The 24,390-nt window shown below is 44.0% G+C and overlaps 2 protein-coding genes and 1 non-coding gene across 3 annotated transcripts; 1 reads left to right on the plus strand and 2 right to left on the minus strand.

The window, feature by feature from the left end:
* Positions 1–744: 744 nt before the first annotated feature.
* On the plus strand, positions 745–1,786 carry LOC109461486 (uncharacterized). The gene has a single exon (NR_145322.1).
* LOC100284505 (ATP synthase chloroplast subunit2) lies at positions 871–2,193 on the minus strand. Its single transcript, NM_001157400.2, has one exon. It carries the CDS (start codon positions 2,148–2,150, stop codon positions 1,071–1,073), a length of 1,080 nt encoding a protein of 359 aa, NP_001150872.1. The 5' UTR covers positions 2,151–2,193; the 3' UTR covers positions 871–1,070.
* Positions 2,194–2,735: 542 nt separating this feature from the next.
* On the minus strand, positions 2,736–23,943 carry LOC103633224 (Polynucleotidyl transferase ribonuclease H fold protein with HRDC domain). Its single transcript, NM_001351852.1, has 12 exons — positions 23,634–23,943; positions 22,611–22,852; positions 22,425–22,523; positions 22,032–22,115; positions 20,953–21,039; positions 17,583–17,703; positions 5,666–5,844; positions 5,517–5,555; positions 4,690–5,195; positions 4,097–4,595; positions 3,264–3,916; positions 2,736–3,030 (listed from the first exon to the last, which is right to left on the minus strand). The coding sequence occupies exons 1-12, from the start codon at positions 23,929–23,931 to the stop codon at positions 2,952–2,954; spliced, it is 2,886 nt and encodes a 961-aa protein (NP_001338781.1). The 5' UTR covers positions 23,932–23,943; the 3' UTR covers positions 2,736–2,951.
* Positions 23,944–24,390: the final 447 nt, after the last annotated feature.

The raw sequence follows: 24,390 nt of genomic DNA on the forward strand, positions 1-24,390 counted from the left end.
CGGATGCAATCTACCACCCGGCCGGAGGATTCGCCCCTGCAACAACGTGTTTTGACAATTTTTGTAGTTGAAAACACTATCTTAGTGGTTGCAGGTTAGGCAAGAGGGACTACCATTAATCTTAATAATCTATTAATCCGTAGAACTTTTACCCAATTTAATGAGTCCTTTCATCAGCGAGTGATGGTAATGTATTTAGCTCTAGGTGATGTATACACCAAGCTGATAATGTGGAAGTTGGCGTTTTAATTGGAACTTTCTTGATTGAAAAATCAGTGGTGTAACTTTGATATATCAAAAGTGTCTGTTCTTGGATTCAAAGAAACAGAGAGCGATAAAAGCTCTATCGCAAAGCTAAAACGATCATCTAACTCAATTAGTTGTTGATCAACCGTTACATTAAACACATCTACTTTATAATAGTGAAGAGTTACAGTGTTACCACGCTTGTCACTGTATTACGTCGCCATAGCAAGCTTGATTCCAATATGCTCCATCCATCCACAGGACAGGATTGTGATAACTGATGAGACCAAGATATGAGCCGGCGTTGTTATCATGGTGTCATATATAGTTTACCTTCATCCCCTACCGGCCTGATGATTCTGAGGAAGTGACGTGATTCAACTGCAGCATTATATGTTTCTTCTCTTAACAATGTTTTTTTATAAAAAAAAAGAACACAGAAGTTTGATAAATTTTGCATGAAAAAGCAATCCTGTCAAATTGCTTTGAGATTTATGTGTTCAAAACAGCCTCGTCTTAGTTGCTATTGCACCTTTACTCATGTACTAGGTAGGGTGTTTGGTGCATGCCGCAGGATGCCGAGCCGTAGCTGATTCGTGCCAAACATTTGGAAGACTTGGGCATAAAAATACACTGAGCTTCGACGTCTCAGTTGCGGCAAGATTATACATTTTGGCATCTCTGGATTGAAATTCTTGTGTGTCGCAAGGAACACAGAACTCCGTTGCGTTTGTGCTATTATCAGGAATTACAGGCAGAGTGGAGAAAATGAGGAAAAAGAATTATATATAGCAGGAGCACCGCACCACCAAGGGGACTCAGGCTCAGCCAGCGAGGGCGTCGGCACCGGCGACGATCTCGAGGATCTCCCCGGTGATCTTGGCCTGGCGCTGTCGGTTGTAGGCGATGGAGAGGTTCTTGCGGAGCTCGATGGCGTTGTCGGTGGCGCTGCTCATGGCGCTCATCCGGGCGGCGAGCTCGCTGGCGAGCGACTCCTGCAGGGCACGGAGGATCTGGCTGTTGAGGTAGAGCGGGAGCAGCGCGTCCAGGATCTGCACGGGGTCCTGCTCGAACTGCACCACGGGGGAGAAGGGCTGCGTCTCGATCTTCACCTTCTCGCGCTCCACGGTGAGCTTCCCCTCCTTGGTGGTGAGGCGGAAGAGCTCGTCCTCGGTGGCGTCCACGCAGACGCCGTTGACGTCGCAGATCTCGCCCTTGGGCGACATGGGGAGCAGCGTCTGGATGATGGGGTCGGAGCGCACCAGCGACACGAACTTGGAGTAGAGCAGCTCCACCTTGTCCACCTCCTCGGAGACGAAGAGCGAGTAGACGAGGTCGCAGATGGCCTGCGAGTCCTTGACGGTGGGCACGCTGCTCACCTCTAGATCGCGCTCCAACGGGATGTAGGGGCGGCGCTGGAAGTAGGCGTTGCCCTTCTTCCCCACGCTGACGACGGTGTACTGGAGGCCCAGCTGCTTGAGCTCATCGATGCGGGTTTCCGCCTTCTTGAGCACGTTGTTGTTGAAGCTCCCGCAGAGGCCGCGCTCGCCGGTCAGGACCACGAGGGCCACCTTCTTGACGGGGCGGGTGCGGGTGAGGGGCAGGTCGATGTCCTCCGTCTGGATCTCCTGGTTCATGTTGTAGAGCACCTCCACCAGCGCCTCCGAGAAAGGGCGAGAGGAGACGACGGCCTCCTGCGCGCGCCGGACCTTGGCGGCGGCCACCAGCTTCATGGCCTCCGTGATCTTCTGCGTGTTCCTGACGGAGTCGATGCGGGTGCGGAGCTCACGGAGGGAACACCGCACCAGGAGACCCGAGCGCGGGGGGGAGCGCCGTCGGGTGGTGGAGGCGCTGCTGGCGAGCGCCGAGGAGGACCAGGCGGTGGAGAGGTGGGAGCACGACATGGCTGCTGGTCCGCGGCGCGCGGGGTCGGGGGGAAGCGGAAGAGACAAGGGGCGGGACGGGATGGGAGCGAGGGAAATGGGTTTGGATGGATTGGGTTTGGGTGGAGAGGTGTGCACGGTGGGGTATTCAAGCCGAGCTGAGTGGTGGAGGGGCAGTGATGGCGAGATGGGGAGGATCATGTGGATCTGCCGAGCTGGCTGCACCGCTTTGCAATATGACGCTCTCCGCAGTCCATTTTTGCTTGTCAGGAATGGAAAACAAAATAATGCTCTGGGGAAACTGGGATCCTGCCCAGGATATCCCACGGTAAAATAGCAGATACTCCCTACGATCACAATTTGGAGGAGCTTTGGCCCATCTCTACAGGAATCAAATCGTTTCCAGTGAAATCCTGAATAGTTTCTGTGTTCCAAACGCAACAAGTTTCAAGCCTGTCCCGAAGAAACCAATTTGAGCTCAACTCCCAGTTAAAAACGGCACTTTGAAGATTTAATCTGCTGAGTTGAACTTCACTGTTGATTTTTCTTGGACTTAAATTGTTAGTACTCTAAATCCTCACGTATAAAAAAACGGCTCAACAAAACTGATGCAAAGTTCATCTCAAAGAAATACATAGGAGATGAAATTGGTATTTCAAGGTACTCGAACAAACACACAGATTGAGATACATACAAGTACAACAATATCAGGTTTAAGGGAATGGAACAAGTACAACAAGATCAAGTTTAAGGGAATGGAACCAATTCTGGAAAGTAAGTTGAACCTCAGGGTACCAACGACAGCATGACACCCGCGTAAGCCTAATCCCTTGCAGTTGCAGATTGAGGATCTTTCCTTGGTGGCTTGTAGACACTGAAGTCACCAAAATCCCGCCGTCCACTGAACCACACAAGAGGTCATACAGATAACAGTAAATATCTGGTGATGAAAGGAAATCTGGACAAAAAGACATTACGACAAATAGAAAGATCTTTTAAGGTCACTGGTACATGGCTATAACTTCGATATTCGCTACAGCTTGGCCAATTCTAAGCACCAGGAAGTTCAGGCAATTATGCAACTAATCAGCATGCATAGCGCACAAGAGAAGATATATATGAAAGGCAAACAACCTGTGGTTAATATTCCAGCCAGAAGGTAAATAACGGGGGTGAACAGCTTCAACAAAGATCTGCCTCCACCTTTGGCAAAACTGGTTAACAAATTCCTCTCCACCATTAGAAAACAAAAGTTCCACAACTTGTTTACCATGATGCCCATGACCCAACAGGGATATCTTCTCAGCATTCTTGGAAATGACCTGACTAGAATTGTCACATATGGATTGTTCCTTGTCGTCATGACTGTTTCCAGGAGTACAGGCACCTCTTGCTTGCTGCTCGGTATCGGTCTCGAGTGTCACAGTGTCATGATCAGAAGTGGTGTCCTCCATGCTGACTGGCAAACTTGAGCTTCCCTGGCTCAGGGTTAAATTCTCTAGCTGGTTTTGATTCCCTGTCTCATCAAACTCTTGCTGACCATTACTACCAGTTCCAACCTCAGGAAATCGCGCAGATAAGGCATGACAATTTTCTGATCCATGTCCACTGTCTTCTGAGATGGTATTGCTGCTGCTCTTTCTAATAATAGTTTGAGCCTGAGCTCTAAACGAATATCCCTTTTTCTTTTCAAGACGCCTTCGCTCATGAGGGCTCATACCAACAAGTAATGCCATCTCGAGATCTTCAGGAGTCACATCTCTACCACCATAGTATGACTTCACAATCTGCAAAGAATTGAACTGGTTCATAACAGCAACCTATAGCTAAGAGCAAGTACATATTTAACAAGGGAAGCATATGGACGGATAGGATCAAACATGTTAATACGTCGATGTCACTATGTCAGCTCCAGAAACTGTTAAGTAATCCATATTGAGCCAGAAATACAAAAAGGATGTCATCACCTGCATTAGCTCTTCACATCTCTTCAATGGCATAGTGGATCCATGACGTAGAAGAGCCATGGCAGCAGTCCTCAGCTGCAATGGGGAGACACCTGTTCCATTCAATTTATCTTCAGATACTGATGTGTTGGTAATCAAACTTATATCACCCGAGTTCATTATCTTTTGCACAAAAAGGGGTATTCCAAATTCTTCTGCTATTCGCCTCTTGTATTTCTCAGCTGCTGAATGAGCTATTTCATGACAGTCTACACAAAGAAGTACAATATCATGTGAACGATGGCTCTTTAAATGTTCTGGAAAATGCATCCTGTAGCATGACGGTATTATTCTGTATCTAATATAATGGCTCTTTTCTCCACAGCCCACACAAATATTTTTCTTGCTCTGAATATAGAACTCGTTATCTTCATCCTCTGGACGACCTTTAGGTTCAAAGAGAAGCATGATTGCTGGAGGACTATTTTCAATCAATTTCGCCAAATTACGCTGAATGTACCTGGGATAGAAGAGCTCATCAGTTTGCCAAAATAATTCTTCATTCATGCTACATGCATGTAAATAGCTAATGAGCATATATTTAGGAGACAAACCATTCCAGTTTTTTGCGGTCACAGTAGCAAAGTAGTCTTCCATCACTAGCATAAATCCTGCAATTGTGATATACCGGGGACTTGCAGGAAAACTTTTTAATGAATAAATCCCGTGAAACCTTTTTATTAGGCAGTGCTGTCAACTTCTTTCCACTTGGAGCAACGGAAAACATACTTGTTTGCTTCAAACTTAGGTGTGTTATAAGGTTATAATTATAAACTGATAGTCGACATAATCCACTTGGATCTTTATACTTCTCTAGTAAACTTTTAAAGATGCTGTCCATGCTGGTAGTGATGTCATCCAGCAGATAACAGAGTTCTTTGACATGAGCCACAACAAGAGGTGACGGTGATGACAAGGAAGGGTACATACTTGAAATGCTTAGGTCAGTTTCTGCTATGACAGCAAACACCTCTGTTGGGCCCTTTGGAAGACTAACGGCAAGGGCAGCTATAGCTTGGTCTGGCAGAACATATCGTAAGCTTTCATCATGCATCCGAGCCTGGAATGATCCAAAATCCAAGTTATTATGAGATATCAGAAACGAAGAATAGACCCACCACAACTACATAACTGCAAATATGCATGATATCCTGGAAATGCATTTACTTCAATGTGCCCAACGTTATGCAACTTGCCTGAGTGACATTTGGTGGTCACCCAGGATTCAAAAGGTGATAAGGCACACAACTAGTTTGCTGCTGCTTTCACTTGTATGAACATCAAGCTTTGCTGATTGGAGGTAACAACAAATAAGCAATTAAAAAGATCTACTTTGCAGAAGGGGATGCAGCTATTCTAAGGAAAACAGTTTTTTACTGACCATTAAGTCCCTCCATGCACAAAATTTCCAAACAAGATCCTGTGGATGCAGAAGATTAGAAATTCAGGAACAGAAAATACAAAATCGCTGGCTGGCAAGCTAACCAGAAGACATTCTACAATCAAAAACTGAATACAGAAAAGAAGTACCTTCACTTCACTAGACTTTTTGGAGTCGAACCCATGAGTTTGCAAATTTCGTGAGAGAATAGATGTTGCACTGGAAGCTCCAGGAGGGGATTCAATTTCTTTTGAATACAGTTGCATGCACACCATATTTGAGCGATGACTAGCCTCGAAGAAAAAATTGATTTTATCACTGGAAGTATCTGATTAGATATTACAGATGATCAAAGACTTGAGACATATGATGAAGGCCAAGGGTACCACCATATCAATATGTGATTTAATGTTGACAAGAAAAGATAATATTTAGGATTATCCAAATTTTATGAGGGTTAAAGTATCAATTTCTGCAGTTAAGCAACAGGATAGCACTATATTCAGGATAGCAGTTAAAGTTGACAAGAAAATATAATATTCAGGTCATCACTGACATCTGCCTTTCTTGGTCCCTGATAGAGATTGTATAGGATTGTATAGTTATTTGGCACCAGGTCGGCGGAAGCACCGGAGCACATACAAGATGATGCGCGCAGCCCGCATGCAGGATGCATCCGAGCATGGCCCATAAAAAAACTGGCGCCAGCCCCCAAGCAGGATATATGCATGCACTGCATGCAGCATCACGTAAACCGAGAGAGCTATTTTAATAGTTTTTCGTTATATCTTTTAATTAAAAGATTTAATCGTCGAACCGATCTCATGTTTGTGTTTATAAGTTTTTTGTGATCAAAACTAGACCACACATGCAATATACTTTTAATATTTTATTACTCATTTATGTGTGCGCGCGTGGGTGCGTGTGGCGTGCGCGCGTGTCACTGAACCGGTTCGGTGCACCACCGGACCGAGCCACGTCAGCTAGCCGTTGAACCAAAACAGCGCGCCCACGAACTAGCCGTTGGTTGAGGTCCGGTGCACCACAAGACCCTGTACTATTCACGGTCCGGTGAATTTTAGCCAAAATTCTCGAGACCATATAGTTTCCCGCAGACGGTCCGACGCACACCGGACCGACCCTGTAGTCCGATGCACCCAGACATCACCCTTCAAGTCCTTTTCTTCTCCATTTCTTTTCTATTCAACAAGTCAAAGTGTACTTAGCTCTTTGGGCCCTTCCAGGTCTTGACTTCAATACTTCTCCACTTTTTATGACCATGTCCTACTACTTGAGCTAGGATCTTGAGCCTTATGACTTGAGCCATGAAGATTGTCGAAAGAATGTTCCTCAACATGAAAGAGTAAGATGCGAAGAAAAAGGCCGAAGAAGAATCGAGAAAAAGACCGAGGAAGACAAAGGAAAAGGCAAGATGGAGTACAACGACGACTTGATTGAGCTTTTGGTGTCCAAGGTGATGAGCAAGGTAAGTCTCAACACCGAATAATCATCCACCAAAACCAAAGATACCGAATTCAACCGATTTCAATTTGATTATTCTCGTAATTTTGTACTCAACTTCTCTTCGGCACCCCTTGTAAAGCTTACAACTCTTATTGAGTATGACGAGTGGACCGACAAGATGAAGTAGCATTTAATCGGTGCACATCCAAGTCTTTGAGAGATTATCAACATAAGTTTGAACAAGGCTTCTCAAGGAGAAGAGATGACACCAGAGATTATGCAAAAAAATGCATCGCAATGCTTAAGCCGCATAATCAAAATAGCACTAAGATCAAGATAGCACAATCTGAGGAAGCTCCAACCAAGACAAGGGACTCTTTAAAAGGGAAATGTGCCCTTGGACAATTTCTATAAATGTTTTGGTGATTAGATGCCCAATACATATTGTGTTTAAGGTGATGTGTACTAAGTGTTGAAGAGATGCAAATCAAGAATCAAGGTATGACTCTAGCCTTAGTGAATTGTTTTTGGTACTAACATATTCCTCTAAGTGCTAGGAACCTTGTCAAATCAAATGAGATTAGATTGGAGAAGTTTGGCTAAGTCCAGCCAGACTTGCACCAGCCTTCAGTGCACCGGACTGTCCGGTGTGCACCGTACAGTGTCCGGTGCCCAGGCTGGCTCAACGATGAACTCGCTACTCTCGGAAATTGCAGAGGGTGCTGCGGCTAAAATTCATCGGACTGTCCAGTGGTGCACCGAACTGTCCGATGAGCCAATAGCGCCCGCGCCAATGGTCGGCAACGCGATCAGCGGGCGACACGTGGCCAGAGCCAACGGTCACTAGGCCGCACCGGACTGACCAGTGTGCACCGGACAATGTCCGGTGTGCCAAGGGGACCGAGGGCTCAACGGTCGGCTTCGCCAGAGAAGGAAAGAAATCAGGCACTGTTCATGTCCGGTGATGCACCGACTGTCCGGTGCGCCAACCGACAGAAGGCAAGAATTGCCTACCAAATGGAGATCCAACGGCTACTAGCTGCCTTGGGACTATAAAAGGGGGGTAGGCGCATGGAGCACAACACCAAGCCTCCATTGAACATCCTAAGACGCCTAGACTCCACAAACACGCATCCGAATCACTGTGACTAAGATTTGAGCACTTGTTGAGTTGTAGACTTGTTGCGCTGTGTTTTGTGTGCGTGCCATTGCTGCGACTCTAGCTCTTGCGTGTGATTCCTTCCCTCCCTTACTCCTGTGGTTTTCATTGTGATTAATTTTGTAAGGGTGAGAGGCTCCAACTTGTGGAGATTCCTCACAAGGGAAACATCAACTATAAGGAAGAAAATCGTGGTATTCAAGTAGATCATTGTATCGCTTGAAAGGGGTTGAGTGTAACCCTCGTCCATTGGGACGCCACAACGTGGAAGTAGGCAAGTGTTCTACTTGGCCGAACCACGGGATAAAAATCGTTGTGTCACCTGTTGTTATTCTTGTGCGATCTTCCACTCACTTGATAATTGCTCTAAGTTTAATACTCACTTTGTAAAGAGCAATTAAGTGAAGAAGTCGTCTCCTTCTCTCTAGACATAGCACCATGGTTTTGATTTCACTAACACTTCATAATCCAAGTTTGTGCTATTTAGTGTTGATTTTTACAGGATCACCTATTCACACCCTCCCCCTCTAGGTGCTCTCACTCTCATGCCTTGGTTGCAAATGATCAAGATAGCACTAAGAAGGGTAAAGATATCAAGTCCAAGAAAGTGTTCGAAAACTCGAGTAATGATGAAAGTTTAAGCGATGAAGACACGACAATGTTCATCAATACCTTTAAGAAGTTCGTTCGAAAGAATGATAAGTTTAGAAGAAAAGTAAAGAAGAGGGCATCGTATGAGTGTGGCCAAACCGGTCATTTTATAGTGGACTGCTCAAGCAAGAAAGAACAAGAAGGACAAATTCAAGAAAGGAAAACAGGGCAAAGGATATTTCAAGAAGTATGGTCAAGCTTGGTGAGTAATTAAATTCATATGAGGATAGTTCTAGCTCGGACGAAGAAGGGGTGGCAAACATTGATGTTCAATCCACCTCGACGTCTCGACTCCTGACCAACCTCTCCGATGATTCCTTCACTCACACTTGTCTCATGACAAAGTTAGACAATGTATATTTGTTTAATATAAATTAAATTGATAATAATGATGAACATAGCATGAAAAGTAAAATGATTAGTGAGTTTAGACTAAATAAGTATAATGTCATCACTAAGCTTATAGAGAAACTGGGGAAAAAGAAAGAAACTTTTGATGCTAAAGAAAAAAATGAAAAGGAGAGAAACCTAAAGCTAAAGCTTCAAGTGTTGATAACTAGTAAAAATGAAATGTTAAATGCTTTAACTAAAGAAGTGTATATAGCCAAAGTAACTACAGAGGATAAAAAAATGAACTCTCTTGTGCTAAAGTCTTTATAGTTGGTCTTGCAAATGTCAAAGAAACATTTGAGTCAAGCATATCAAACTTTAAGGTTCAAAACCAAGAACTTCAACATATTTTACAACTAGTGTAGGCACACACTTGTTTTCATGACTTTTCTTTTAGTGTAGTCACCAACAAATTTTACAACTAGTTTGCCTTAAAGATAAGAGTGAGAGATAGGAGTTCGAGCCTTCTCTCCATTTGTAGAAGTAACATTCTTCAACTTATCCTTTGTGTTGCACAAGTTCACCTTCCTTTGAGTTGTTTCACCCTTGTAGGAGTGGATCCTCCTTAAGGCATCATATAAGGTGGTACCTTATATGAACTTAGGGGATCACCACCCCTTATGCTCAATGCTAGGGTTCACCTCATAAGCGTTGTACCCAAGTCCATTTTTTCCATTGTTTTTCCTTAAGGGTTTGTACTTAGGCTCAACCTTACTTAACCCATCATTGCTAGAGCGTCTTTTCAATACTTGTTTGACATCAACCTTTGAACTATTCTTCCTTGCATGGTTAGTTAAGCAACATGCAGCATGATATTTTAAACAATGTTTATATGTGCTAGTGTTGCAAGAACTAGCATGAGAGTCTACCACTAAGGTTGAGGTGGTGGAGATCTTGCACTTGTCAATTAGCACTTGAAGTTATTGGTTTTGAACCTTAAAGCTTGATATGCTTGACTCAAGTGTCTCTTTGGCATTTGCAAGACCAACTATAAAGACTTTAACACAAGAGAGTTCAGTTTCTTTATCCTCTATAGTTATATTGGCTATAGACACTTCTTTAATTAAAACATTCAACATTTCATCCTTACTAGTTATCAACACCTGAAGCTTTAGGTTTCTCTCCTTTTCAAGGATGAGCAAGTCTTTTCTAGCATCAAGAGTTTATTTCCTTTTCTCTAGCTTCTCTATAAGCTTAGTGATGACATTATACTCATTTAGTCCAAACTTTTTAATCATTTTACTTTTCATGATATGTTCATAATTATTATCATGAAATTTAAATTAAACAAATATATCTTGTCTCCCTTTGCCATGAGACAAGTGGGAATGAAGTAATCGTCGGAGAGGTTGGTGAAGAGTCGAGACGTCGAGGTGGATTAGGCAGCAATGTTTGTCACCCCTTCTTTTTCGTCCAAGCTAGAACTACCCTCATCGGAGTTTCATTCACCAATGTGAGCTTGACCATACTTATTCTTCTTAAAATATCATTTGCCCTTCTCTCCTTTCTTGAATTTGTCCTTCTTGAAATTCTTCTTCCCTTCTTGTTCTTTCTTGTTTGGACAGTCCGCTATAAAATAACTGATTTTGCCACACTCATAGCATGTCCTATTTTTCCTTTACTTATAAATTTATCATCCTTTCAAAAAAACTTCTTGAAGGTCTTGATGAACATTGTCGTGTCATCATCCCTTGACCTTTCATCATCACTCGAGTCTTCAACCACTTTCTTGGACTTGAGATTTTTACCCTTCTTAGTGCTATCTTGATCATTTGCAACCGAAGGATGAGAGTCCCTTGTCTTGGTTGGAGCTTCCTCAGATTCATGTTGTTGGATTTTGGCAAATAATTGATAAGAAGTCATCTCCTCATAATCGTCGCGACCTCTTATCATTCTTGCCAAACTTTTGTCTTTCTCCTTGTAGGCTCTCATGAATAGCCTAGCGACCTTGGAGTCACTTCAATCCTCACTTCCTAGAACTCTTATCTTGTTGACCAATACCATCAACCGATCAAAGAGTGATTGGAGAGACTCACCCTTGATCCAATCATATCTAACAAGCTCACTCTCTAAGGACTCAATCCTATGTCTCTTGGCCTTAGGGTCTCCTTCATGTGACATTTTGAGGATGTTCCAAATGTCATGAGCGTCCTCTCTTCCCTTGGACTTTTCGTTACTCTTTCGGACTTAGGCTTCCCTTGATTATGCTCACGGCTTGAGCATTGCGATTCACTTCTTGCATCATCTCTGGTGTTATCTCTTCTCCTTGAGCAGGCTTGTTCATACCTATGTTGACAATCTACCAAAGACTTGGATGCACACCGATTAAATGCGACTTCATCTTGTCGGCACACTCGTCATAGTTTAACTCAATAAGAGTTGGAAGCTTTCCGAGGGGCGCCGAAGAGAAGTTGGATACAAAATTACGAGAATAATCAAATTGAACTCGGTTGAATTCGGTATCTTAGCTTTTGGTGGATTACTCTTCGGTGTTAAGACTTACCTTCCTCATCAACTTAGACACCAAAAGCTCAACCAAGTCGTCGTTGAACTCCATCTTGCCCTTTCCTTTGTCTTCCTCGGTCTTTCTTCTCGATTCTTCTTCTTCGGCTTTCTTCTTCGCATCTTCCTCTTTCATCTTAAGGAACATCCGCTCGGCAATCTTCATGGCGAGGTCAAGGATCTTTGGATCCATTTCCTCGCCGATAGATGTGGTTAGGATCTCCTCGGGATCCACATTGTTCCTTGAAGTTGACATGATCGTTTCCTCACGCGGTTAGGCGGTAAAAACGAGGCACGAAGCTCCGATACCAATTGAAAGTAGCCTAGAGTGGGGTGAATTGGCTAAACCTGAAAATTATCACCACAAACTTCGAAATGATGTCAAATCAGCAGTTGGACTGGTGCAGGCCGCTTCAACTGCTATAGAGGCGAGTTGAACCACTTTGAACCAGTCCAACTGCTAAAGTAAATATAGGCTTCGAACTACACGGAAATACAATGAGATTCCTTTAGAAAGGGAACGCAGTGGATAAACTAAGTGTGGATGGTGAGAAATACAAGAGTGAATCAATCACGAGATCCACACGAAGAACAACTCTCTATGCACTTCTTGCCAACTATGAAACACAACCACGAATCCAAGCAAGAACACAAGACAAAAGATTTATCCTGAAGTTCGGCCACACCACAAAGGTGCCCTACTCTCTGTTGGGGAGCCCACAAAGGTCGGGTCTTTTCCAACCCTAATCCTGCACAACCCGACCACAAAGTTCAAGGCAAATCTTTGCTCAAATCAGTGTTGGTATCAACTGACACGTGGTCAAGCGGGCCCAAGCACTCGAGAAAGAGGGTACTCTGGTGCTCAACAAAACAGTAAGCAGGGAACTGTAGCGTCTTGTTTAGCATGTCCCATCAATGTACAGTGCGGGAGTATTTATAGGTAACCGGGTAGGTGAGTGTGCCCTCCTAAGTACAGTTATGCCCTCGGTTACCTGCTACAGCTCCAAAATATCCCCCTTTACGGGGTCGTTACAGCGATGTTAAGTACAGCCTGATCATATACACCGCAAACCCTACCCCCAAGAGGGGCTTACAAATGGCCCAAACGACAGTAGAACGTGGCTGGGCCCCGTCGTTGGGCGACGCGGTCCTCGCCCGCGCGTGGCACCCTTCGCTCTAAGGTGTCAGGTCTTCGATCTTGCCGATACTATCGCACGGAACTGTTCGAGCTGGCGGGGTTGCCTTCGCGAAACCATGAGGAGCCCCGGTTTTAAACGGTACAACCCTTCGCTTTTATGCCATCGACGGTTTTGGACGAAGACCTTGAACCCGATACTAGTCGAAGTACCCTCCGCTCCATGAATCTGCGATATAACTTGTCCAATTGATGTTAAAGAAAACTGATCGAGGGGGCAGACAACCTTCACTCCAACAATCGACTCACAAGAGCGGGTGTACAAACTTTTGGGGTCGTCCACAAGTTTGGAGACTCCAGGCAACCTCAATCCGTCAAGGAACTCGAGGGTTCCAAGAACAATAAGTTTCCATAAGAGGTGTTTGCAACAATCTCAAGAGATGAGAAAGAGAGTGGAGAGGAGAACCAAATCCGAAAATCACAAGCACAAACCTCACACCATGGGCTCCTTCAATCAATCGATTGAGAGTGAGATTGGGTGAGAGAGAGAGAGGAGTGCTTTGTCTCAAGTTAGGTGACCAATAAGTGTAGGAGGTGACCAGGGTAAATGAGGAGAGGTATGTGGGGGTATTTATAGAGTCTCCTCAAAAAGAGTTGTTGGGCTAAACTTTTCTGCGCGGGGCCGGTTGAACCGCCCCCCAACCCCCAGTTGAACTAGTTTTAACCAGAGCAAAACCTAGTTCAAATCGGGGTAGTTTGACTATGGTCAAAGTTCCAGGACCGGTTGAACCGCCCCTAGGGCTGGTTCAACCTTCTTGCGGTCAAACTGAAAGTCAGTCTGCCAGTCAGATTGGTCAGCTGACCCTGACACCGGTTGAACCGCCCCTAGGGCCAGTTCAACTGGTTTTGACCAGAGAGGTTCGGACAGAAAACCCAAGTTGAACTGGCCCTAAGGCAGGTTCAACTGGTTTTGACCAGAGAGTTTCACAACTGAGTCAAGTTGAGCTGTCCTGGAGAAAAACTCAACTCAGCTCAAGTTAAGTTGAACTGTCCAAAAGACAAGTTCAACTCAGCTGAAGTCAAGTTGAACTTTTCTGAAGGAAAGTTCAGCTGCCTTTCAACAGGAAGGATCTCCGTCTCTCAAACCTCACTTCAGTCGAACCCACAAAGTGTGCAAAGAATTTGGTTTTCAAAATAGCTTTTGAATTTAGAGGCTTGAGAAATAGTAAACACCATTACCTGTGCGAAAACTACTAAGAAATAAATCCTGCGACTCAAGAAATATAGAAAGTTTTGCACGGTCGTCGCACGGAATCTTTTCAAGGCACCACATGATGTATTTCCTTTGTCCTTGATACTTCCTTTTTCCTTTCTCAAATAAAGTTGTTACTCTTTTTATCTTTATAGAAACTGAATATACACTAGGAGCAAACTTTGTTAGAAACCTTATTTGTTTTGTCATTTAATCACCAAAACCCTCAATTGGGGTTTATTACACTTACACCTCCAAGTCACTCGCTTATTGGGCCAAGGCCCTAGCAACCGCCACCTACCTCCTCAATAGCACCCCTCCTCTACCATCGATAATCACATGCCTTTCGAATTCTCCATGGCACACAATTAGACCTCACCCATCTTAGAGTTTTTGGTTGCATGTACTTTTCTAACCTCTCTCATCCAAAGTTGTGCCTTCATCAGCAATCCCTCATCTCACAAGGATACAACATCCTCGACTTTGCCACTCAATGTGTCATCATCTCCTGCCATGTCTTCTTTCACGAACAGGTCTTCCCCTTCGTGGCCTCCTCTCCCCCATCACCGCGCTCTTTCAAATTTCTTGTTACTAATGTAGTTGCAACTCCCCTCATCGTCTCGATTTTGGTCACTCTGTCCTCTAAGCGTTGAGAAATCGCTCCCTTCCGTGGGCGCTCCATCCTCCATCGACTTTGAGAACCTGCGCTCCCCTACAGGTCCTTCGGGTGGGTCACATGTTGCTGACCGCGCCAGCAGTCCCTCCCTTGACTTGTCGTCCTCCCTTGCTGCTACTCCAGCCATCCCTGCTGCATCAGCCCCTGCGCCAGCACCTGGTATTGCACCGGCCCCTGCTGCTAGCCAGTCTGGGTGGGTCTACAAACACCTCCCGCCCTACTCCATTAATCCCTCCATCTGGCGGTTCAGTTCGGTCTACATGTGTCGGCCTCGGTCGGCCCACATCCAAGGGCCGCTACCTGCTCGGCATCGAGCTACTTCACCCGTCAGTCTGTCACCCCAGTGGCACCGAGCTACTTCACCCGGCAGGGTGCCCCGTCTCCGGCATCTTTGTGGTGCATCACTAGGTCCATGACAAGCTCCCTCAATCCATCTGTCTACAACTTTAGTGCTACAAAATCTTCAGTCTCTCGGTGCCATCAAACTACAGCAGCACGCTCGCAAACCCACATTGGCAGGTTGCTATGACTGATGAGTATCGGGTGCTTATCAACAACGATATGTGGTGCCTCGTCCCTTAGCCTCCTAGCGCCAATGTAGTTACGGGCAAAAGGACCGTCAAGCACAAGTTCTACTCGAATAGTAAGCTTGCCTGCCACAAGGGACAAGGCAAGCTAGATGATCTGAGACCTTTTACAGCAGCACAACGTCGACTATGATGAAACCTTCAATAGTTCAACCCGATGGTCAAACCTGTCATCATTCATGTCGTCCTCAGCACTGTCGCCTCTCGTGTTTGGCCCCATCCATCAACTGGACGTCAAGAATGTGTTCCTTCATGGCCACCTCGTTGACCCCTCTGCTCCTAATCATGTTTGTATAATGCAGTAAACCCTCTATGGTCTGAAGCAGGCTCCTCGGCTGTGGTAACGACGCTTTTCCACATACATACACCACCTTGGGTTTGTCATTTCGGCCTCCGACACATCCCTATTTGTTTGCAAAGATAGAGATTGTGTTGCCTGCCTGCTTCTCTATGTTGACTACATAATCTTCATTGCATCCTCGACGCAGTTGGTGCAGCACTTCACCACGTCTCCGCACCGAGTTCGCCATGACGGACCTAGGCACTCTTCACCACTTCCCCGTCATCTCTGTCACGTGCTCCGTTGACAGCCTCTTCCTCTCTCAGCGGCAGTGTGACATTGACGTCCTGCAGTGGGCGGGCATGGTCAAGGGTCACTCCACATCAACTCTTGTTGACACTCATGCCAAGCTCTCTTCCACCAACGACGCGCCTATTGCTAATCTGACCAAGTATCGAAACCTCATCAACGCTTTGCAATATCTTACGCTCACTCTTCCCAACTTGGTGTATGTTGTACAACAGTTCGTCTGTTTATGCATGATCCTTGTGAGCCCCATCCCGCGTTGATCAAACGTATCATTCAGTATGTCAAGGGCACGCTGTCCTACAGCCTTCACATGGGTACTAGCCCGGTTCATACCTTGATTGCTTACACAAATGCGAACTAGGCTAATTGTCCTGATTCCCGACATTCTACCTCCGATTAATGTGTCTACGTTGGCGATAATCTTGTCTCTTGATTCTCAAAACGTCAGACGGTTGTCTGCCGCTCCAGTGCCGAGACAGAGTACTGTGACATCGTCCATGCCATTGCCAAGTGTTGCTTGGTTACGACAACTGCTACAGGAACTTCACACCTCTGTTTCTTCAGCGACCATTGTGTATTGTGATCATGTGAGTATTGTATATATGACAGCCAATCCAATGCATCATTGTCACATGAAGCATATTGAGATTGACATACACTTTGTCTGCGAGGTCGCCTTGGGCCAAGTTCAGGTGTTCCACGTGTTGTCCTCTCACCAGTTCGCTGACATCATGACCAAGGAGTTGCTTGTTTAGTTATTTACTAATTTCGATCTAGTCTCTACTCTCTACGTTCGTGATTCTCCGGCTGCGACTGTATGCGGGTGGGTTGTATAGGACTATATCTAGGCACATCTTTTAGATTTGCATTAGCCTTGTAGGCTTGTACTCCAAGCCATATTGACTTGCCTTGTACTCCAAGCCATATTGGCCCTATATATATGGTCAACCCCCCCACACACACCTAAGGGTGTGTGCGTTTCCCATCTATCTTTCTACAGCCCCCTTAATACTACTTCCATTTTTTAACTACACATCGGGAATATATAGAGATGACACATTCTGCTTACCGTTCGAAAGCTTATGCTGACATTGTGAAAGAAGTTTTTTGACACTCAATATTAATAAGAAGAATTAAGTAGCAATCTAATTTTCTGCACGTAAATAGGATTGCATAAGTTTGTTAATAAAATACTCCCAGCTTACATAGCTCCACAGTGTACGACTCAAAAGTTCTTTTTCCATTGATAGAACAATAAATACTTCCTGATTTTGATTGATTATTCACAGTTTACCAAATATTTCCCATCATGGTCAAAAAATGTAATCTGTGCAAAAGACTCATCATTTCCAGGAATAGTGCATTTCATATTTCTGAACCCCAGTACTAACAAGAAATGTATCAGAGCTGCTAGTGTCCTCCACATGCAAAAAAGAATGACAAACAGAAACATCATTCTATTCAAGAATCAACAATCTAAGAAATTTTGCTCTTCAGACCATGTGAATTTAGTTTTTAAACTTAATAGAACTATGACTTGTAAACTCAAGAAGCAAATTCAAATATATTAGATATCTGTGAGGGGCTGAGGGTACTGAACCAATGAACAAAAAAAAGCAAACAATAGGAAAGGAAAAGTTGATACAGCACTTAGAACATACCACAGGCTTTTGCATGGAGCTCTGATGCCAAACAATTTGCAATGTATAACAGATAGTGAGCATCAGTGCGTGCATACTCGATCATTTCTGGAGTCAGAGGACGCAGTCTCCAATCTTCACGCTGAGATCAAGTTAGGGAGAAACAAAATGAGAATGGATATCAGGCAATTCCGCAATTGACATTGGAATTTTTAAGTTTCAAACAAACTGGTTTGAATGCCAAAAGAAATATGCATTACAGCATGTATGCACTTGGTTATCATTTTCATAAGCATGCCATGTATTCAACACCAAACATAATGCTCAAAAGCAAGCAAATTCATGAAAATATCCTTTTTAAAGGGACTTAGAGTTTGCTCAATCAAAAAAAAATCAAAGGTGATGACATGATTTACCTTTGTCTGAATTTAGTTGACTAAAACGGCATGGGACCTATGCATTCATAAATGTTCAGTAATGACTCCGCATGATTTAAGGATGTGACTACCTATTAGAGTATATTTGATAGTCTAGATATTGTGTATCATAGACTGCCATATGTATCTGTGGGTTGCTTTGCCTACCAAGACTACTCTATATAAACTATCCATGGTCTCAACGCAATACATCCATCTGATCACATCAATCCTATTTTTCTTCATGGTATCACGAGTCCAGGTTTAGATCATAAACCTAGCCACCGCTAGCTTCCGCAAACGTGCGCCCCTAGGAGAGATCAATCTCTGCTAGGGGCACGCCACCGTTTAGGCACTCGATCCTATCAATCTGGCTGCCATTGTCGTTCACTAGATCGTGATAGATCTCGCCTAGGTATTGTCGTCCATCGACTGGATATCCTCTGCATCAATCTTCTCGTCGTCGGGTTGTGCCTTGCCCCTCCATCAAGCCCCAATGACATCACGCATCGCCCCTCATGCTGGCAGTGCCCCATGCTTGGCCATTCCACAACCCCTTCCTATCAGGCCTTGCCTCGCCCGCTAGAGCAGCCCTGTGACGGGCTACCCTAAGCCACCCACCCACCTGCTAGAGAGAGGGGCCAAGCAGCGGTTGGATGCTTCTAGGAGCGACTAGACGTACACACCCATGCGGCTTGCGGCGACTAACGAGGGGGGCGAGGCGAGGTCAGGCGATGGACGGCCAGGTCTATCCGCTGGCAACTAAAACGATGGCCCATGATCAACCTGCTAGATTTGCCCCCAACTTGCGTGCCTCCTGCTAGCAGTCAGCTGCGACCGACCAAGCTCACCCACTGGCGTCTAAGGCGACAATTAGGGGCCACCTCACTCTCGCTTGCAGCGGCCACGGTGCTGGCCGGAAGCGGCAGTGACTTCTGGTCCCTACCCCTTCATGCCCTGCTCGTCTCGAATGGTCTCCCATAAGTCTGAATCAAGCGTCGCTCACTTCTCTGCTCTTTCTCTCCCTCTCACTAGTTTGACCATGCTGGATGGGAAGAGATAAGATGATGATGGGGCTTTGTTATGCGCACCAAGGCTCCTACACGAGATGTTGTATCCTTTTTTGTTTGCCCGATCACTAATCAAGATTAAGTCGTCCACCGCCCGTTGACCTTGCACATACTACTCTGGCAATGGGAAGAGATAAGAGGATGATGACGGCTTTGCTACATGCACCTAGAGCTCCTACACGAGATGATGTTGTATCATCTTTGGGTTGCCCAATCATTGATTAGGATTGAGTCGCCCACTAATCAGGATTGAGTCACCCACCGCCTATTGATCTCGCACATACTACTCCGGCATCGACTACACCATCATATACATCTTTGATTGTGTGTCCTGGTTGGGCAGACGATGCCAAGGGGATGCCTTCCTGTGTCGCTTCTCGGTCAACCAATTAAGCGCATTCCACTTGGCTACTGCCACGTCGCCTCGTCGAGCCATAGCACTGCCCCCGTGTCTATTGTTAGATAGGACTCTTTTAATATTATAACTCTATCTCCCTATTGTATATAAATGAATATGATGAGAATTACTTTAAGATACGATGATTTCATTCTGGTTATGATGATGAACTTGTGGCACTAAAGGAGGCTCGGGATGTTTCCCAAGTATCTCTCCGTAAGGACCTGTTCGTTGAGAGACCACCCGGGAAAATTGTGTAACCATGACAGTGGTATGGGACACCCTTAGCTAATTAATTAGAGGAGCTAGAGGTGTAGTTGCTTCGCCATCGTGTCGTCAATGGGGTCTGCGGCACAGTACTGTCTCTGCTGACGCTGGGTGTCGAGGTTCTTTCATTTGGCTTTTTTATTAGTCACCACCAGCGAGGAGTACTGTGTTTATCAAACCCGTAGAATCCTAACAGACGGATATAACCTCTAGTAAATCTTTATAAAGGCTACGTAGTGAAACATTGCCGACTCACCTTGGTAGTGTTTAAGGGTCTGGACAACCCAAGGCAAAAGGGATCACGACTCATGGGTAAAGTGTGTGATCTCTGCAGAGGAATGAAACTGATACATTAGTCGTGCTCCCAGTTAAGAGCGGCCTTGGGATCCTCTTTGATTAGAGTTACAAATGATCTGAGATACAATGGTTACAATTGATGATGATGGCTCTTTTAATGATGGTTCTAACTATGGATCCTGGTATTTCCTCTGTGAGGAGGTACTCTTGGGGATAATAACTTGGGGTTCATGATAAAACTTGGCTTATATTAATGAATAAAACTTGACACAGTAAAAGCAAACTGCTTTGAGCCTAACTCCATATAAAGCTAGTCCACTTCAGCCAAATGGGACATTTGCTGAGTACGTTGATGTGTACTCACCATTGCTTTCACAAAACAACAGGTTGCCTTGGATGCAACATACGCTCAGGTAAAGAAGAATAAGGCGCCAAGACGGATCTCCAGGAGTTCCAGGACTTCGATGAGTTCGAGAATTAGGCTATCGACCTCCCCAGTCAGCTATCTGTGTTGGGTTTATTTAAGTTGGGTACGTTTCTATTATGTACACTTTGATATAAATGATGTAAATGACTCTAGTCTGTAACATTATTGCTTACACTTTATTATTGTTCGAAACATTGTGCTATGATGAGTCATTTATGTAATCGTTGTGTATGTGAGTTCTAATCCTGGCACGTACATGGTTCGCATTCAGTTTGCCTTCTAGAACTGGGTGTGACACAAATAGACCCACAATCTGTTTCTTTGTTTTTTGTAATTTACCATGTGAAAGCATAATAAATAGTGTACTCCTTAGTAACTGATACAGTTTTTAAAGCATTCTGTCTCATATTTTCCATGCTCTCATGGATGTATCAGTGTATAAGACCAACGGGTGTTGAACAAATGAGTGGCTTTATTGAGCTCAGTACTTTTAAGCTGATACTAATTGATTACCTACCTGCATTGTCTTGTCGGTGGTCACTTCACAATATACTTCAAGCAAATATGCCAGTGATTTTTGTGGTTTCAATAGAATTTCACATGCCTGGAAAAAAAATCAGTTGTAAGGCGCAATTAAGAAAAGTTGCATACATTCATAGCATAGGAAAAACAAGCTAAGGATGTGAATTTAGAAATGAAAAGAAGACGTGTTACACAAACTTCTCAAAAAATGAGGGGGGCAAGAAATAAAATTGTTCAAAAAACAAAATATTTGTAAACAACTAAGCATGATTGCAGCATGCGATTATAAGGTGAGCAAAGATGTTCTAATGATATAAAAGTTCTAAACTTCTGATTCTTAACTGCAGCGGCATTCCACCACATGAAAGGTTCATTCACAAAGCTATTCAAGTTGCAGTTATGACGTTGAAATTTCCATGTCTCAGTTGTAGAAAGTATAATATATTATCTGACTGAAATCTATTATATCGATTTTAAAATATGGGCAAAAAAGGAGTCACGAGAAACCACACCACCAAATCATTTCCCTGAACTTGGACTAAACAAATCATATAATCTAGAACCTAATACTGAAGCAATCAATACCACATAGTAGTATAGTCCAATCGAGAACAACCTGTTTCCAAGAAACCATGATAGAAGTAATTAAAGAGCGAGATAGTATTTTTCTAGATTGACATTCTTAGCTAACTAGGTACAGTATTGGGGTTTTTCCTTCATTTGTTAATAATACAAATTTTCAAGTGCTATGGTATTAGGCTTTTTGTTTTATTTTTGTTAGATAAATAGATAATAACATTAATTTTCAGTTAACCGTGTTTCTTTCATTTCATAGAGCAATTACAACACACATACATGTGAAGTGATCTACAAATAGTTTACAATGAAAAAAAACTAAACTACCTGCACAGAATTGTTCCTTGTAAAATAGGATGTCAATCTAAGCAATGCATGCCACACAGCATGTTGCACCAAAAAAACGTCTAGCAAGCGAATGATTTTAAATATGTTACATTACCAGATTTGTAGAGTAGATTAAATGTGTGAACAAGGATATATTATACCAGTACTTACCTTAGCAGTATCAAACATATTCACAACATAAATATGAAAATCCCTTTGAAGCCAAAGAATATCATTGTCAGCTCCATGGAAGATCTACAGCATAAGGCAACAGAAAAATGTGTGCATTTAGGACGTCCCACAGTTTATCTTTTATTCTGGGCTGAGTAATTGAGTGGCATATAAACACAATGAAGCGAAAAATACTATGTCGCCATCAGTATGTCCTACAGTTTATACCTCTAATGCATATCCCAAAGTAAATTCAACTACATTCCAATGGCATGTAACTGGAGTTCATGACACTATCTTTTCTTGTACTGTAATAGAGCTTAAAATTTGCAGTCAGCATCGAAAATGAAAATAAACAGCTTACCACTGGCAGCAGTTACAAAGATGTGTTACCTTACAGATAGAAGAATTGGCAAACACTGGTCGTAGAATGCCCATCACATCGTGCAGTGCTATTGTGTCTATCAGATAGTCTTCATTCTGGGTAGAGATCTAAAACAGAATAATTCTATATTAAAATATAATAAGCTTATAAAGAATTGAATGTTGAGGGTGCACGTGCCTCTACCAGTAAATTACCTGCATTAGTGCAGTATATCCTAGGAAAGATCGAATGCTATGTTGCTCTGTATCAACAGCAAAAGCTCTTTCCTCACCCAATAATCTCGCCAAATGTTCCAGTTGAGTTTCTGTATGAACCCAATTATATGTAGCACTCATTTCTGGGCACTGGTCACACAGCATAAAGCTATGAAAACCAGGGGGGTTCTTTAGCAAAGATGTGATTTCCTCCTCAAATGGATGACCTTTTTGTGACAATTCTGTATCAATTAAAATGGAATGTCACAACAATTAAAAGAATGGACCATTTGGGATATGGTCCTATGAACAATCAATAGTATATATGCTAGATATGCAAAATGTGTCTTACAGCAAAATTTATGCAACCAACCATCCAGCTTGACTTCCTCGAGTAAAATGATAGCAACTACTTAACCATTCCCTTTAAGATCTCTGCATCCCTTTACTAAAACGGACCTAGTGACTCAATGAGACTTCTCTCGAGTCTCCACACTGCACCAGGCCTACATCCTCTTTACTAATTCATAATAACAGCTTGACTCCCTCGAGTAAAATAGTCAGCAGTTACAGTACAAATATTAAAGCTACTTGAGAATTACAGTTCCAGAACCAGAACATGACAAGTGATTGCTGTTCCAAATGGTACCAGCAATAATCTATTGTTTGGTTAAGAACATGGCCTGGATCTCTTCTGAAAGCTTGTAACACTATGCTATTATTACACTACGTGCATCACTAGAGTAATATGAACTAACAGAAGCACTCAGTAGAACAACGTTTTACATGAATGCACAAAGCAGCGACTGGACTTAAATTCTCCAAGCAAGGGTACCAGAATATGAATCTGATTTCCTAGTCAAACTCGGCGCACCTTTGCCCTCAGGTGTTCGATAAAATTCCTCAGACAGAAAATGTACCAGGGATCCCGTGAAATTCCTAAAAACAAGTAAAAACCATACGGGTAGGATGGCAATGCTGAGATCCTCACAAGCAGGAGCAGGATTCCAGGAGTACGCGCACCTTGAGGCGGTGGCAGGGGTGCCTCGCCTTCTGCACTTCCCAACTGAGCACTCTTGCGGCGCGGGTGTTTGAACGGGGAGTAGGAGTTGTCCGCGAGGACGCGCTTGAACCGGTCCTGCGGCTTCTCCTCCTCCTCGCAAGCGCGGCGTGGGCGTCCCCCGACCCCGAGGCGACGAGACGAGGAGGGCGCCCGGTTCCAGCGGCGCTTGCGGTGGAGCAGCGCCACCGCTGCGAAGACCGCAAGGCACGCGGCGGCCGCGACGGCCACGCGCGATCTGAGGGTGGCGGCGCCGGGCATGTCGCGATCGCGACGCAGGCAGAGGCAGTGCGACGGTGACGGGAGGGAGAAGAAAAGGTGTGCCTCGATTTGGACCGTTTGACTTCGGACAGCACGAGGATCGGTCCAGATGAATAGGTGATGATGTCTGGTTTTCGTTTTCATATAATATTTTTATTACTAGTAACTGGCGCGCGTGCGTCGAGAATATTTTTATTACTATTAAAGATGTTATGCTGTATATAATCAAAGTATTTGTATTTGTTGTAAATAATATATTTTTAGAAAACATAGAACCGTTGAGTAGATTCCGGAACGTATAGGCTTATCTAAAATAGAGTTAAGTGAGTTATGGCAAAAGTTAATATGTTTCTTGCAATATCTAGAGTTAGATTTATATATTTACACAAACAGTTTCTAAAGAGATGAACAATCAGACATATACTCCCTCCATTCCAAAATAAAATTTATTTTACTCTT

The sequence above is a fragment of the Zea mays genome, chromosome 7 (assembly GCF_902167145.1).
Source record: "Zea mays cultivar B73 chromosome 7, Zm-B73-REFERENCE-NAM-5.0, whole genome shotgun sequence".
Classification (NCBI taxonomy): domain Eukaryota; kingdom Viridiplantae; phylum Streptophyta; class Magnoliopsida; order Poales; family Poaceae; genus Zea; species Zea mays.

What these genes read in the sequence shown, in the direction of transcription:
- LOC103633224 (NM_001351852.1), bottom strand. Translation starts at nt 23,931, where the DNA reads ATGCCCGGCGCCGCCACCCTCAGATCGCGCGTGGCCGTCGCGGCCGCC. An exon ending in ACCCCTGCCACCGCCTCAAG is followed by an intron (nt 22,853 to 23,633) that starts GTGCGCGTACTC and finishes TAATTGATACAG; the next exon opens with AATTGTCACAAAAAGGTCAT. An exon ending in ATATGTTTGATACTGCTAAG is followed by an intron (nt 21,040 to 22,031) that starts GTAAGTACTGGT and finishes TTTTTTTTCCAG; the next exon opens with GCATGTGAAATTCTATTGAA.
- LOC100284505 (NM_001157400.2), bottom strand. Translation starts at nt 2,150, where the DNA reads ATGTCGTGCTCCCACCTCTCCACCGCCTGGTCCTCCTCGGCGCTCGCC.